Below are 17565 nucleotides of genomic sequence, written 5' to 3' on the forward strand. Positions count from 1 at the left end.
GTTTATGTTTTATAAAATTTTGTTCATGGGATTTTTAACATATGGTGGAAAATGTGACTAGTGTCACATGGGGTTTGTATATACTAAAGTTTATGAATATATGTTAAGATTAAGATTTTTACAATCTTAATAAAATTAATGAATTATTTTTAATCACTATATATTTTTGGGCTAAGGTATTTACTAAACATCTTTATGTTATGTGATGTATCAACTAAAGAAGGCATCATCATAAAGAAATTTTACAATGTGGCACTCAACTTTACCTATATTTTGCGTATGAAATTGAAGTGCAAACTAAAAAGCTTCAAACCTTTTTTAGCCTTGAAAAAAATCCTATTTTGTACTTAAATGAAAAAAATAAAGTACGGACACATGTTCGTAATTCGTTGGTTGAGAAGAAAACTCTTCGGTACGGAAGAAATTCTTCGGATCTCTCCCATCCGACTCTGAAACCGCCTTCTTCACAATTTCCAGCTCTCAAACTGCTCTTGAAGCTCAAACCATCCGTCTCCAATGGCGTCTCCACACGCTTCTATCTCTTCACTTTCTTCAATTCGCTCCCCTCGTTCACCGCCGCTTTCTTCCAACGCCGTACCTTCCTTTCTTCTCCACTCCAGATTCCCGTCCGGTGGCCGTTGCCGGAGACTTCTCTGCAGACGGCTCTGTAGGGCTATGGTTCAGCAGGCCGCTCAAGGAGCTCCAGCAATTTACGCTAAGGAGATGGAGAGACTCTCTGCTAAAGAATCGCTGCTTTTGGCTGTGAGTATCAATGTTTGATTTGAGTTTCTTAATTGTTTTATTGTATTGTTGATTTGTTCCACTTCAACGACCGTCGTGTTAGTAGAGCATAGCATGACCGGGAATTATGTTTGTGTGTCAGTGATTTTAGTATTCTGATGTTGGTGTTCCTTTATTCCGTTAAGTATACATTTCGTTGTTGAACATTGACAACGTGGTTGATTTTATGGCGTCTTTTTTGTCGTTGAGACGCTGCCTTGTGTCAATTTGGAACTTACGTAGTATAGTATGTAAGTAAAATTGTTTGACGATTTAATCATACAAATGGCTCCGAAATCTATTTGTGGTGGCTTGCCTCCAAGAGTTTTTAATATCGGGTCAAGATAAAAAAGAGAGAAACACTTGTAACCTAGATTTTGCAAGAAAAGGAAATACGAGGCTGAGCCAATAAATTCAAGGGATATGCATTTCAATGAGAATATGGATAATCCTACATACACTAAGACCAGCCATTATTAAGAATCGTTTATTTCATATAGGGATATGGATATGCACTCCGAGAGAAGAGGTAGAAGATGATCCCCCAAGTCCCAGTACACTCACTTTATGGACAACGAAATTTACTTTTACATTTATTGCTCTCTATTATATACATATGCATGTTGAGTATTATTTTTTTAATCTTCAACTGGCTAAGAATTGTTTCTAACAGAAAATAGTTAGTCATTTTAACTAACGGGAACTAAAAGAGCGAAGTGTAACATTTCTGAACGAGATTGCTTGAAGAAATGCATCATCTCCTTGCAAATTTCATTATTCTTCAGTTATTTCTCATGGAGGTTTAAATTTGTTCAATAGAATGTGCATCCACACGCTTCTCTGTAATTTGAGATATTTTAATGTATAGATTGAAGAAGAAGAAGTTGAGTGAATTGAGAGATAATTCCGATCTCTTAATCACCTTTAACACTATTAGGAATGAAGATAGTATTTGTCTTAGTTGCCAACTGCTGCTCTTTTTGTAACCACCTTTTAGTGTCGGGGGTTTTCCCTTATTTCTTTTTATCAATGAAAAGTTTGTTTCTTGTAAGAAAAAAAGGAACCAAGATAGTATGGGATGTCTTTGTCCCACTGACCAATGTGGTAGTTAAATGGCTTGGTCCTCGTACACCAAACAATTGGCTTTTGAAGTGTGGTGTTTTTCTTTCACTCTTAGTTGAAATTCATTTTAATTTTACCGCGTACGGAATTTATGCTTGTTGCTCTGATTCAGCACATGTCCTCCCCTTCGCATTTGTTGACCTTTTTTCCTTTGCTTGGAGAATTTTGCTGTATTATGGAGAGGAGAATTTCGTATTTGGAATCCTTGTCCATCAAATTTTTTTTTTCAATTATCTTGTACGTCTCATTTACAACCCCCCCTTGTGCTTCTCTTTCAGTATTCCTTTTATCATTTTATTTTTCCTCTATGAAAGTATGGAAAAAAAATGAAAAAAGAGTCATATCGATCGTGACTTGTGAATTTATGGTTGCTCTTTGCTATCGGTGATATGTATCTTTGCATTCATGTTTGTACGTATAAAGTCATAAGTTATTGCTTGTGTAGTTGTGTATGTCATTTTCACAATATTAAGTTTTTGTTCCTAATGTAGATCAATTGTTTCAGTTCAAAGATTCTGGAGGATTTGAGGCTTTAGTTACTGGAAAAACAACGGATATGCAGAGAATTGATGTGAATGAGAGGATAACTGGTCTCGAGCGTCTAAATCCAACTCCTCGACCAACGACGTAGGTTTCTTTTAGATTTCTTCTCTCTCTTTTTCAATTAGTTTCTATGGCAATGGGTGTTCTTACTTGTCTGTTTCAGCTGCTCAGGTCCCCTTTTCTAGAAGGTAGATGGAACTTTGAATGGTTTGGATCTGGAAGCCCAGGACTTGCTGCTACGATATTATTTCAGTAAGTCTACGTTTCTGTAATAATGTACTTGTTTTTCCCCATAACTGCATTGTCAGGTAAAACTGTTGCTGGAATTTCACGTGCCATGATAGCTGATAATCTTTATTCTTGTAGGAGATTTCCATCAACTCTGGCTACTTTGTCAAAACTGGATGCATTTATCAAAGATGGAACTGCTAGGATCACTGCTAATGTTAAGCTATTAAATTCGGTAATCCGTTCTGCCTCTAACTATATTTTAAATTATTAGCTTTCTATTCACTGGCATGAATCATTACATGAGCCATTTTGTTTATCAAGAAAAGTAGAAATTCTTTCTGGCCATTTAGTTTCTTAGCCTCGTATATGTTATCAGATGCTGTGTTGGGAGAAATTACGTAAATGCTTTTTCTGTTGAAACAATATGGTTTGCTCTACGAACTATATAAGATAGATGTGGTACATTCCTCGTCTTGTAATGTAGTAATCTCCAGCAAGAGTTAGGATGAAATAAGCTTTTAAAGTCATATTGGAGACTTGGAGTTATTGAATTTGGTTGATTCGTGGTGATATGCTTGAAGTGGAAACATAGTCAATCAATTGTGTTCTATGATTGTTGAAATATTAAATTCTGCCAAGATTTATTGTTTTGAATGCTGTGAAACTTTAGCACATGCATTTGCAACCTAGGTTGGTAAACTCATGATATATGTATATATTTGTGTGTTAGCATGTACAGTGGTACAAATAAAATTGTGTCAAATAAAAAGAATAGAAAAGACGAGACATTCTCCCAAACATAATATTATTTCAAATGATTAACTGTAACCTCTGGAGTTTACAGAAAATTACTTCAACTGACAATAATAATTTATTTAGAACAACCACTGAAAGGTATTGTGTAGAAATAAGAAAAATAACCCCATATTGAATTTGGAGAAGACACCAAATTTCACAGATCCTTAAGATACGAATCCGTCTCGCTGAAGGTTCCATTGCCTCTATTAGGTAACTAATTCTGAAGAATACTTGTGGAGCTTTTGAGCCCCCAAAATTCTAGATTTCTTTCTAAATGAGTGCCCATAGGAAATCCGAAAGTTTTTAGGGAACCACTTTTGGTTTAGAGAGTGATTTTGTTCAGCAAGTACAACCAAAGCCCCTTGGTAGAAGAGATAGGACTAAGGGATTATAATCCTTCACATTCTTCTTGTACAAAGAGCACCGATTACGGAAACATGAACATAAGAGTTTCATTTTTTAATTCATCACAGGCGTCATGACGTTTGAGAGGAACCATTATATTTTGGAAAGAATTTGATGAGAAAAAACCAATATTTTCTGCATGTGTGTCTTACAAAAGGTGCTCTTGTTTGTGGCCTTTCTTCTCTTCTGGTTAATACTATGAATACTAAATGTCTTTCTATCAATCGAGAGAGGTACAAAATAGTACAATGCAAAAGACTTCACTGGGGTTCTGTTAGGTATCTAACTTTCCTTACACAATTCAACAAACAGGGGACAATGACTCCCTGTACAACATATTTACTGGAGAAAGTTCCCAAATGCAAGTCCACGATGATAGTACGAAGTAAATGCCAAACACAACTAAGGACATAGATAAAAGGAAAATAAAGAACCCCACGGCCATTCGGGAGAGCCGTTTCTCCCCTTCAGCGATTTTACTCACTCCCAAAAACATTCCCTCCTTTCCTCTGACCTGCAAAACCCTACATAACACCCCTCACAGAGTTGGTCCCCCTTGCGTACGTACAGTTGCAGCTGCAACTCTAACCAATTGTCTCTTGCTGATTTACCTTCTTACTCTCCTTGAATACACATTCTAAATTGGAGGTCACATAATAAACTTGGGTGGAACTTGAATGTGTTTAGAAATATGCATGAACTAGGAGAGCTTGAATCTCTTTGGTAGTATGCCCAAATGGGGATTTTCTAGAAAATAAGCATAAATTTGAGGTTCCAGCAGCTTTTCTACATTCAATGACTAAAACAGAGGTTGAAGATAGCATTTGTGTTCTTGTGGTTAACCTCTCCTCTCTCTCGACCGGCCTCGATGGAGTGGAAGTGGAACTACACCAACCGCTACCTTGGTGTTGATCGGAGATATATTTCTCCATTGAAAAGGTCAAATTGGAAGTAAGAGCAGATGCAGCCAAGCAGGCTTGTGGACGTGACAGCTTATATTCCTTCACCCTTCAATGGAGTTCCATAGTCTGGCTTATGGATTGTTTTAAAAGTTGCAACTACCCGTATTAGTTTTTTTGCCACCGAATTCTGTTTTGTTTTTGGAGATTAATGGCCTACGAATTGAGGTTTTACTGGTAACTGCAGATTGAAAGTAAAGTTATTTTGTCCACCAAGTTATCAGTGGAAGGACCCTTAAGACTGAAAGAGGAATATATTGAAGGGATAATTGAAACACCTTCTGTTAGTGAACAAGCAGTACCAGAACAGCTAAAAAGCGCATTTGGTCAGGTAGTCAACACAGTGCAGCAACTTCCAGTTCCTATCAAAGATGTCATTGCCGGAGGGCTAAGAGTTCCTCTAGGTACTGTACCTTTTCTCATTTTTTAATTTTTTTTAAAATTATTACTATTATTATTTTTTAAGTTTTTAATTTTTATCAATTTATTTAAATTAAAAAATTTGAAATCTATTATAGTTACTCTTTTTTCCAACCGTGATTGAACTTGTGGCTAGATGAACATTTGAGGAATTCTGCTTGCATTCACGGTTCACCATTAAACCTATATTGATTTTCCTTTTGTTGATCTTCCTTCTCTAATTGTACCTCAGTTTTTTACCTGCCTGTCGATGCACATCCTGGGGAATACAGATCCTATTTCCTTTAAGGGGCCGTCTGTTTTTTGGAATTGTAGATAACTGGAATCTCAGATGTCCGAAATTATAGATATACAGAATTATATCCAACATCTTTAAATTACCACGTTTGTTTTGTAGGAATACTTTTGTAGATATTTAGGAATATTTTGATTCCTGTGTTTGTTTATTAGGATTTCTACTCGGGAATGTCTTAAATTTACATAATGTTCAAGGATAGAAACAAATATTTTTGGTTTGAATAAATATTTTATCAAGCAACTGTATTCATGAAAATGACTATCTGATAAGAAAAAAGTTAAAAAGATTCATTCATATAAAAGATGAAGTTCATCGTTGAAAAGAAAGGCGAAGGAGATGAGAACCTTCTCAGCATAAGCCCTGGACTTAAGAGAATGTTCTTTAATCGACATTGATTCTTAAAGTAGAATAGCTATATGATAATCCATGTAAAAGCATTTTGGTTCCGGCCATTGATGTTATAGTTTGATACTTAGGACTTTGCTTAATAAGTGTGAAGTGATTTCATGGTATTGGATGCTTGTTATCTGCGTACTACAGTGCCATGGCCATCAATCATGGATCTTTGCTTAGGGATGGCTCATTTGTCAAATGATGCATTCAAAAGTATTATGTATGTTAAGTTTTATGTTTTGATAGTGTCACGTCTGATCGTGTGTCGTCTCACATTTTTTGCAAATGCCCCCTTCCAGCTTGTGCTGTATACAGAAGAAATAATCTTAAAAGCAAAACAAATACGAGACCTGTTATTTCTGATTTGTTACAACTTCATGTTAAAGCTCTTTACTGTTATGCATGCAGCTGGATCTTATCAGAGGCTCATGATGATTTCTTATCTTGATGAGGAAATTCTAGTAAGTACTTTTCTATTTGGATCAGATCTTTCCATCATTTATTTGGTATGCTGGATCTAGAGGAAGAATAGAAGTCTTATTCATGTCAATAAATCAACTTAAAAGTTATGCAAGCTTTAGAAGGAAAGAAACACCACACATTTGGTTGTCTCAACATAATACTGCAAGAAGCACAAGTCCCCCGAAACAGAAAGGACTAAAAATCATTGCATATGTTGCAAATTTTAACTGTCCTCCAATCACAAAGAACATCGAGAATGATTCTGAACTTGAATAAGGGTTCCTTCTTTGCAGCCTCTCCGGTATTAAGGCTCTCTAAGCATGCTGACCAAACGAAGACTTAAAAGTTAAACCTGTCTTGGTCAAGTTTAAAACAACACAACTGAGGATTCAAATTCTTACCCGCATCGGCCAATTCATGAAATAGAGACCTCACCGTGGGGCAGCGCTTAATCCAACAACCAAAAGTTTATCTGTCTACACCTTTATCTTTAACAGAACAAACTATTTCTTGCAACAACTTCAGCTCATTTCCTTTACTTCCTGCTATTTTCTTCTAGTTTTGATACACAAACAGATTACCTCTGTATCCCACATCTCACAGATTGGTTTGACCTTATCCACCACCACATATTGTAATGCATTGAAACTTGACTTTACCCACTCATCCCAGAATTTGGTCATCATCCCATACCCAACCTTTATTCTATAAAATTTTAGTACCAAATCTTTTAATTCTACACTTCCTCATCTTTTCCCTCTCACAAATGGTTCCACATTTTCCTTTACATCAATATTGTCAACCAATGCCAAAATGAGCTTGACATTTCTCCTTCAAGGTCGGTGGTCTTGAATATTGTTCAACCACTGAAATCCAAAATAGACTGTTAAAATATCGAAATATGAAATTGCATTTGAGATTTAAAAGAATATGAACAATCTGCAAATGGTTTTGGATTGGTACAGATTATTAGAGATGCTTCTGGGGTGCCTGAAGTTCTTACAAGGCTGGATTCTCCTCCATCTCCCTTGGAGCCAAACACAACAGACTATGAAAGCTAGTGTAATCTTTTCTCAATGCAATTCCATTATAATAAATTCAATTTCTCCCTCTTAGATTCTTTTGCCTTTTCATTCCATACACACTACCACTTATATAAATGCCATAGCAATTGATAAATTCTTAAAGTAATTTCTTCTATAAAACTAATCCAAAAGGTTAAAAGAATCCATCCATGAAACTTAAGAAGTGAATTGAAAAAAAAAATGTGGAGATTGTAGTTGGTGTGTTCTCTCCCTGTCTCCATTCTGGTGAAACTTTTCTGGCCTGCAGCCTCGGCCAGCTGCTAGGATAAAAGAATCCATTCATGAAACTTAAGGAGTGAATTGTTTTGTTTTTAAGTTCAACGTGACATTTGGTATGAGTGGATTTGTTTGAACATCGTCCCGGACATCATACCTTCTGGTTGCGAGGATATACCATACCCAATTAAGTTAATACTGTTTATTTTATTTTATTTTTTATATTCTTACTGACTATGGAGATATCATCCCTCCAAAATCTCTCTTATTTGCTAACAAGAGCTTAGTTTAATGAAAGAACTTTGAGATTTGTGGTTCAAATCCTTTTACCCCCAACTTATAGTATGGTGGTATTTGCAATTATATCATCAAACTTTCAATTGGAAGAATTGAGTCTTTAAGCTTGTACAAATGTTAAAATTGTACCTTTAAATTTAGATGTTGATCAAAATTTATTATTTAAGAGTCTAGATAGACCATTGCCATTGGTTTTTCTTTTTCTGGAGATGGAGAAATTAAGCTTATAGTACACCTATAAATTTTTTCTTTTTCATTAATTATTAATTATTGGTCTCATGAAACCCATACAAATTCTTTCACTATTTTTTTTTTTTTTAGTTCAATAATTATGGGGTAGAAGGATAATAACTATCCAACTTTCAGACTACGATCAATACTTATAATTTATTTATTGAGTTAAATTTGAAATGACACATAAATGATATACTCTCTTACATAATATTATCTTAATTGTTTTCATTTGGTAACTCTTTTATGGTTAGTGATCACTCCAATCTAAAAATTAATATCATTAAGCAAAACATACTATTTATTTATTCATTATAGTAACCATCACGTCATGGGTAATAATACACAAGAACGATTGAGATGTTTCTTATTTTTGTTTATTCTTTGTTTCTTTGTTTCCTTTTTTAATTTTTGTTTGTTTTTCGTTGGCCGGCTTCCTTCATTAACCGGCGGCAAATAAATCTGCATTATTTTTAACTAAAATAAAGGAAAAAAATCAACCAATTTCTTGATTGTAGATTGATAATATAAATTTATATCAATTAAGTTAAAATTTGATGTTGTAGCTGATTAATTTAATTTACTAACATTATACAAAATATTTACTAACATTGTGTTGTTGTAGCTGATTAATTTAATTTGCTATTTTTAAAAATGTCCATTCATTTTAATAAATTTAATATTTAATATATCTGTAATTAACATCATGCACTCTTTCTCATAAAATTAAATTTCAGTTAATACATATCACATTTTAAAAGTTTGAAGTTTTTTATTTTCTTAAATGAATTTCAAAATTCAATTGTGAAAATTGAATCTTTTCAAAGAGATCTTATGATAAAAACTCACATCAAACTTTATCTATATTTTATATAAATGATTTAGAAAATCATTTTAGTCCCTCTCTCTCTCTATTTATATAAAATAAGGTTTTTATGTTTAAACTTTGGATAAGAAACTACTTTACTTTCGAAATTGGATTGTTAATTAATCTTAAATTTAGATGTTTGATCAACTTGAACGACTTGTTTAAACATACTTGACCTTTTACACATTTTTATACTTCGAACATGTCATTTCTATATCGTGATAAGTTTTTATTAAAATCACTTTTTAACATTTAACTATTCGTCACAAACACGTTAACTTAACAAAATTTTCATACCGTTTTATTTTGTTAGTGATGCCAACTATAGGAATCAAATATAAGAATAAACAAAAGCTAGAGGGACGCTCAAAGAAAAAAATAATTCGATATAATGTTCAAAGTGTAACCCGCAAGTTTATAATTTAATTTAACTAATTGATATTATATCTAAATCTTATCTCTCTCATAACTCATGCCTCTTTATTATATCCTTATTTTTATATATTTTTGTTATTTTTATTGTTTAATTAGTACCTTTATATATTTATATTAAATTTATTTTTTAAAAAATAAAGGAAATAAAAGGGGATGTTTGAATGTATATAATAAATTGATTTAAAATCCTTTAATAGTTGCATATATAATTTACTAGTGGGAGACGACTTCGAATCTAAAACAAATTATATATTAATAATACATGCAATTCTTGCAAGAAAAGGAATTAATTGATTAAGAATTAATTTGGATGAACACGTTCTTCCTTCATTACCCAACCGATTTATTTGTTTAATTACTTAATTATTTAATTATTATTGTTTTTCTTTGATAATGAGACACATCGAAAAAGATATTAGCAACTGCCCCATCCATTGGGGATTAAATTAATGAAATTCTGACTTAATTTCCACTTTATATTTCGATATCTTTTTTTATTTTCCTGAAAAATTTAAAATCGAAATTTCCTTTTTTTGTGATTTGTTTTTTTGTTAACTGACCATTTTCTTAAAAATAAATTACACCAATTTCTTATCTCTTTCTAATAGGATTTTGGTGCAATGTAATAAAAACAAGGGACGGTTTTTTTATCGGATATAAATTTTAAGGATACTTTCAACCATTTTACCTATTTACAATAATTTTCTTGAAAACAACTCATTTATATTACTATGTATACTATAATTTTCTAATGATTTGGCAAAATTTTAGTTTTTTCCTAAAAAAATTATTACATAAACAAAAACAGTATACATACGTATACACACACACAAAATAGGGTATTTTTTTACACATTATCAAATAACATTATAACAATGTTAATTTTGATGCCCTTTTGTGCCATTAATTTGTTTATTTCAAGCTTTTTTTCTACACATTCAATTAATGTCTAGAGGAAGTGAAATCAATAAAGAAGAAATTCAGAGATCATTAAGGGACCAAAATGAAAAAGGGAAAAGGGGAATTAATAATGAGTTAAACAAGCCTAGACTAAAAATTGTGAAAAAAGAAAAAATAAAGTATATATTTTCCCACATAAACAAACCATTTAATACAAAAAAAAAAAAGGAACAAATTATTTAAATGATTAAAGGGGGAAAAAAAAAAACCCAAATGGTAATTAGTTACGGTAATTATAATAATTAACCACAGAAAATTGGAGACTAATTAGTAAGAAATCAAAAAAGGGTAAAAAGAAGAAGAAGAAGAAGAAGAAGAAGAAGAAATTAAGCAAATTGAGTCTCTTCAAAACCATGCATTATTTGATGAGCCGAAGGAATCAACGGGAATTCACCCAATTCTTGGATAAACCCTTCAAATCCGACGACGTCGTTCCACATCCCAACCACGTCCTCTAACATCTCTTCTTCTTCTTCGTCTTCTTCTTCTTCTTCGTCTTCTTCTTGATACTCGTCTTCCTTCTTCACCATTCTTCTCCGGCACCCCACGCCGCTGACTATCTCCGTCTTCCGATTATCGAACGCAGCCGCAGGCGGAATTTCAGGGGGAAGAATCTTGCCGTCCTCCGTTGCTTCTGGCTTTCCGGTGAGCCTCTGAACGAGCTCTCTGAAATTGGCGACGTCGGTTTTAATGATCTCCGGTGCGAAGATGTGAATGATGCGAATTTTGGGCTTGGGCTTGGAAATGGGGTGGGAAGCTGAGTGAAGAGCCATGGAGGAGGGGCGAGCGGAGGTGGGCAAGAGATGAGGGCGTTGGCGTTGCTTCTTGATCAGAATGGCTTCCATTAGCTTATAATTAAAGAGAAAAAGAGAGTAAGAGAGAAAAGGGATTTTAGTTGGAGAGAAATGAAGAGAGATGGAGAGGGTATTTATAGAGAGGATTATTGTCAGTTGGAGTGAAGGATTGGATGAATCCTTCTCTCACTAAACCAACTTAATATTATTCTATCTCAAACTATTTTACCTACTAACATTATTTACACCTCAATTAATTACTATTCTATTCATTTAAACTTCATAACTTTTTATCAATCACATTTTACAAATAATAACTAAGTTTATATCTAACACCAATCTCCATCGTTCCAAATTTCAATCCACCACATTTCACCGCCATCCTTCTTCATTGATACGTTACATTCAAAATCAAAATTTGTTCTTACAAACCAACATACCTTCTTTCAACTAATATTATTATTGTTGTATTTTCAACTATCGTTTAAATTTTAGTTTTCAACTTTAAAACTCTTCCCCAAACTCCTCTCCGTTGATTAATTCTTCACTTTTTCATTTTTCGTCACTACAAAAATAAAAATCAACTCCAACAAAGGTATTAAAGGGTGACTTTGATGGTGTAATGAGCCATCAAGAGTTACCCTCAACTTCCAACAAAGGTATTAAAGGCGTTGAGAGTTACCCTAGTTTTTTAGGGTTTAATTTTAAAAAGTAACTCCTAATGGTAGTATTGCACAAACCTACGAGAGTTACCGATGAACTTCAGACAATATTAAAGAAGGCATCGGGAGTTTGTGCTTTACTTTTGATGTTAATTTATGTCATCTGTAAGAAGATAGAAGATACTTCTCTCCCAATAAACTTTTTTTGACATCGGAAAATGAGTTTTCTCTACCGTAAATGTTGATATTTATCCAATTATTTTAAAAGAATTTTTTTCTTTTAACGAACCTAGAGAGACTAAAAGCTAAACAAAAAAAAGTATGGAAGTTAAAGATTTATACATTCTTCCAAATGGTGAATGAAAAGCAAGGTTTGTACAACATATGATTATGCAACAAACACATTCTTGTAACTGAGAAAATAGTATTATATATGTCGGGATCATAGTGGAAAATTGTGTTACTGTCTTATCAATGACAATCAATGTTGCCTTTGTTACTTTAATTTGTTCATTCTCCTCTTTTTATTCAATACATAATTATATATATATATGTGTATTGGAATCTATAATTATGTGTATTGGAATCTATTTGTTGATTCAAAACTTAAAATTCTAATTTCTTTTTCTCTAGTTCTTCAACTATTTCTCGACTTTTTTTGGGTCGAAGTTTTCTCGTGATTCTATACCTAATTAGAGGTAAACCCTCGACAATATAGGTTTAATGATATCTTCACACACGCACAGCCATCGTCCGTCTGATCAAACAAATGAGAAATAAAATAATAATCATAATAATTTTTTAAATTAAATATTCATTTATTTATTGAGAAATGATTTTGATTTTCTTTTTAAAGTTCCCGACGGATTTATTGTCATCTTTAATCTAATATGCTTGTAGTTTGGACAGAGTCATGAAACGTCTTGAAAAACATGCTCCACAACTCAACCATTAACGTTTTCTATTTTGCAGGTTACATTCGTTGTTCCTATTTTATGCTTAATTCATGTTTCAACATTGTTGTTCTGCAAATCCAGCATTGTTCATCGAAGTTCTTGTTTTCGTGTATTTGTTCCAAAATATTTTGAAATTTTACTACATTTCTAAATATTTTCCATAGCGTTTATCATATGAAAATAATTTTCCTTAAAAAAATAGACTAATTGTGCGATTTAATAATTTCAACAAGTTTGTTTTCCCATATATATCAACATCATTGAAAGTATCAACACTTTTCTTGATACTTGAAAGTTGGAATTAAAATACGTAATCACAAATTGATCCATAACTATGATATTATCATATTATACATTGAAAGAAAGTCGTGTAAGGCAAGGGGCACTTTTTTTTTTTTTGTCAAGGGGCAAAACTTTATAACATATCAATAAGTCTTCATTAATATGTTAATAACATAAAGTCCTTTTTTCTAATTCATCTAATTATCATCAATGATAAGATCACAACTCACCCGTACGACTACGGATTATAGAAAGCAAAGTCTTATTGATTTCTTTTTTTTTTTTTATAGAGTTTGTTCATTTGGACTATGTTTTATCTTTCCTAATCAACACTTTGTGATTCAAATACCAATTTTGGAGAATGTTTTCATATTATTTTCAGTGCATTTCTATTTTAATTAAAATAATAAATACAAATAATATCTTGATTCTTAAACTTTTTAATTTTTTTCCATTTTTCCCATGCAGTGCTCTATTTTATTCTTGGTACTCCAAGCAGTCGCAACATTATATTAACGAATTCGAATATACAATAATCATTTATTAAAAATACAAGAATACTTAAAACAAACCTTTTAAAGAAAAAGAAGACAAATTAAAAAGTAGCACCCAAACGAAAAATATAAAAATTATAAGAACTAAAATTGCACCAAATACAAAAACTTATAACTCAAAATCAGATTAAACTCTCATATTAATTGAATTAAAAGTTTTATTTTCATGTTTTTTTTATAGAGAAGGAGAAGGAGAAGAAGAAGAGACAATATAAATTAGACAGGAAAGTGCTTCAAATATTAGTAAACATTTCCTATAATTACCATGTATGGAGCCTTAAATAAACAAGTTTAGGGGTTGGTTTAAGTAACAAAATTATGTTATGTAAAATACATAGTTGGTAGTAGTAGTTCATTATGTAATTTAAAATTACCATTATTTATTTAATCATAGAGGTTAGTGATATTCCACTCCTCTCTCTCTCTATATATATATGACATATGTTATGTTTTCATATGTTAGGGGGGAAATAATTAACAATAATAATCCGAGTAGTTTATATATATATATATTATTTGTGATAAGAAAAAAACAATTAAAGAAACGTTATTAATTATTATTACTATGATTTTGATTAAATTAGTTTGATTATTTATAAAATGAATCCGCGTAAAGAAGTTGGTAAGGAAGAGATATATGTATGTATGTATGTATGTATGAAGAAAAATGGAGAAAATGTGAGTTGGGCTCCATAAACCAAACTACAAAACAAATCTCTACATATGGAAATAATATATTCCTTCATATCTCCTCACTCTCTATATTCCTACAAATGTTCACAACATTTCAAAACCTTCCTTTTCTAGTTAACCACAACTCAACCATCCATACATACCTACACCTTTATTAATATTTTGAAATTTGTCTCAATTAAATTCTTAAATTTTTTGAATCCATATTTTAGGAATATATATATATATATTTATATTCAGTCTCTATAAAACTCATAAATATAAATAAATAAATAAGGCACATACTTCTATGTTTATTCTCATGATTAAAAAAAAAACTCATTGCTAATCGACTTTAAAAATCTAATCTTGGTTTAGGATTTATTATTATTACTTTTTAACATAAAGTTTAAAGTTTAGGTATAATGCATTTTAAGTATAGAAAACTATATGAAAAGATAATTATATGAAAGTTATTTAAAAATAAGAATATGTTTAATTTTTTAAAATTAATTTAACAAAATGATAGTTGACTTGATTCTTTTTTTCGAAAAATGGAACGTTAGATCTCCATCTTCTAATATTGTACTAGAAAAATGATTTAAATTATTGTGAAGTAAGATAGTTGTGATTATTATCTAAAATAAATGGGTTTTTTTTTTAAATACGAGTAGATTCCATGGAGACAAAAAAAAAAGAAAATTAATAACGAGGAGAGAATAGTGTTGAAGCAAATGGCAAAGGAATTTTCATTTATGAATAAGTGAGAATCACATTTTATAATTATGACAACTCTTACAATGATTTTTTGAATAAAGGGAGAGATGTGGACTTAATTGATTTTTAATATTAATAAAGAAATGATAAAGAGGTATGTAGTTTAAATTTTTATATTTTATTAAACACTACAATAAATTTGTTTTAGTTTTACCCTTATAATTGTAAATGTAGTATGATATATATTAAATTATTAAAAAAAGAATATTTGGAGAGGATGTTTTTATGACCAACAAAAGAAATTTAATCCATCATTTTCTTTTCTGCTTTATTATTCAAACTTTAAACCTCAATATATAATTATGAATGAGCATAATATTAAAATGAATAAAAAAACATATATATATATATATTTTTTATAATAATAATAATAATAAAGAAGCCCTCAAATTTACAGCTGTAGTGATTTGAGAGCCGGCAGAGAAAGTGAGAGAGAGGGTCGTCCGTGTGAGTAAGTTGAAACCGTCGGATCCGCACGTGAAAGTGACGGTGAGGATCAGAGATGACGTGGGGGTCTGACACGTCATGAGAGAGAGAGAGAGAGCACACGAGTCCCGTGCGGATGTGGGCCGGAGGCTGAGTCCGAATCGTAACGGCCAATGAGCCCAAAACGTGGGTGTCCCCTCGCCGGAAACCAAACCTGACGTCTGCCTCCTTACCTACTCTCTGCTCTCCATTTACGCCATTTGTTCTTCTTCTTCTTCTTCTTCTTCTTTCTTCCAAGTCTTGAGAGTAATGACAAAATTAAAGAATTAAGGTTTACTTTGATAATTATTATTTCATTTTTAGTATCTTACTAATAGGCTTAGTTTCACCATTATTTGAGAAAGCTTTTGGAATTCAAATTAAGTAAATGTGAACTCTCAATGGAATTCAAATGAAAACAAAGAACTACCCCCCAAACTTGGAACAATTCTATCATCTCCAAAATGAACACCCATTTTTGTTGTGTTTCCCCACATGCTCATCCACTATGCTATTTTTCTCAATATATATTCTCTTCAAATTAATTAATTCATTACATGCTTCAAGTTCAAACATCTCATCTCTCATCTCTCATCTCTCTAACAATTGGGTGCACAAGTTGGGGCTTAAAATTTCATAGTTGAGAAAAAAAACAAAGTTGACTTAAATTTGACAACGATGTTGTGTGCTTTCATATTTTTGTATAATCAAACACAGAATCTATTTAATTCTCCTAAACAAAACAATCAAGACTTTAACTACAAATGCTATTTTACCAATGTAATATATCTTGAAGAAATAATTCTTTTCAAATTAAAGCATTTTAACTCCATTCTGGTTTAAATTAATCAACATTTACTCATGTTAAATCAATTAATTATTAGCCCATTACTCCAAAAACTTACATCAATTTGTAATTACTATTATTGATATTTTTCTAAACATAAAAGGTATACCTACTTTTGTTTTTTGTTTTTTTTTTTGTCTTTAAACTCTAAATTAATAATATGGAATTTCCAAATCAAATCCAGATAGGATAGTTTGTTTGACCAAAGTTTTAATAATCATTTTCTAATGTGATTTAACATATGATTTAGGGTTAACACACACACACAAAAGTTGATATATATATATATATATATATAAAGAAAGACTATTGACATTTCAAGTCAATATCTTTATGATTAAACCACCCACAACACCAACAAAAAAAATTAAATTTATTAATCAATGAAAATGGCTGCAATTTTGTGTTTCTATTGGTGTAATTGGAAAACCTAAGATAAAGTAATTAAAGTAATCAATTCATTAATTATTTAATATAGATTGATCCTCATCTCATTTGGTCCATTCCCCCCTTTTTATTATTATACTTTTCACCACTATAGGATATTTTATATAAAATATAAACATAGAGTAATAATTTAATGGTTAATTTTGTGAAGAGTGTAATTTAAGAGATGGACTATTTGTTGTGTAATTGACTATATGTTTGAATATTGTGAGAACAAAAAAAAAAAAAAAAAAAAATACAAGATAACAAAAAAGTATTTTATATATTTGCACCATACCCACCTAATTTATTTCTAATTATTTGGAGAATAATTTTTTTTTCAACGTTTGAAACTTCAATAATAAAAATAACATTCAAATGGTACAAATTAATTAATTTATGTTAGATTTGTTGTGGTAATTAAAAATTATTTTGGTATTAGTCAATAAATAAATTGTTGGAAAATAAGGAAAAGTATGGAGTAATAATAGTGTGAACATCTTACATCATAGTGTAATTAGATACTCTAATCTCTAAGGTCAACATAAGTTTTTTTCTTAAAAAAATATTCTTATCTTTAACTTTCTTTATTTGTTATCTATATTTTATAAAAAACGAGTAGTTTTT

At 31.2% G+C, this 17565-nt stretch overlaps 2 protein-coding genes across 3 annotated transcripts; one reads left to right on the forward strand and one right to left on the reverse strand.

Moving 5' to 3' along the window:
• Positions 1-348: 348 nt before the first annotated feature.
• On the forward strand, positions 349-7702 carry LOC101221906 (probable plastid-lipid-associated protein 13, chloroplastic). 2 transcript variants are annotated; one of them, XM_011653790.2, is made up of 7 exons: positions 349-762; positions 2408-2529; positions 2617-2697; positions 2812-2908; positions 5026-5242; positions 6358-6410; positions 7377-7702. In XM_011653790.2, exons 1-7 carry the CDS (start codon positions 517-519, stop codon positions 7470-7472), a joined length of 912 nt encoding a protein of 303 aa, XP_011652092.1. In that variant the 5' UTR covers positions 349-516; the 3' UTR covers positions 7473-7702. The 2 variants fall into 2 exon arrangements, with proteins under 2 accessions (XP_011652092.1, XP_011652094.1); XM_011653792.2 differs by lacking the exon at positions 7377-7702 and adding an exon at positions 6705-7225.
• A 2800-nt stretch (positions 7703-10502) lies between these two features.
• Positions 10503-11414, reverse strand: LOC101203704 (VQ motif-containing protein 25). The gene has a single exon (XM_004136687.2). It carries the CDS (start codon positions 11346-11348, stop codon positions 10830-10832), a length of 519 nt encoding a protein of 172 aa, XP_004136735.2. The 5' UTR covers positions 11349-11414; the 3' UTR covers positions 10503-10829.
• Between the last annotated feature and the right edge of the window lie 6151 nt (positions 11415-17565).

The sequence above is a fragment of the Cucumis sativus genome, chromosome 3 (assembly GCF_000004075.3).
Source record: "Cucumis sativus cultivar 9930 chromosome 3, Cucumber_9930_V3, whole genome shotgun sequence".
Classification (NCBI taxonomy): domain Eukaryota; kingdom Viridiplantae; phylum Streptophyta; class Magnoliopsida; order Cucurbitales; family Cucurbitaceae; genus Cucumis; species Cucumis sativus.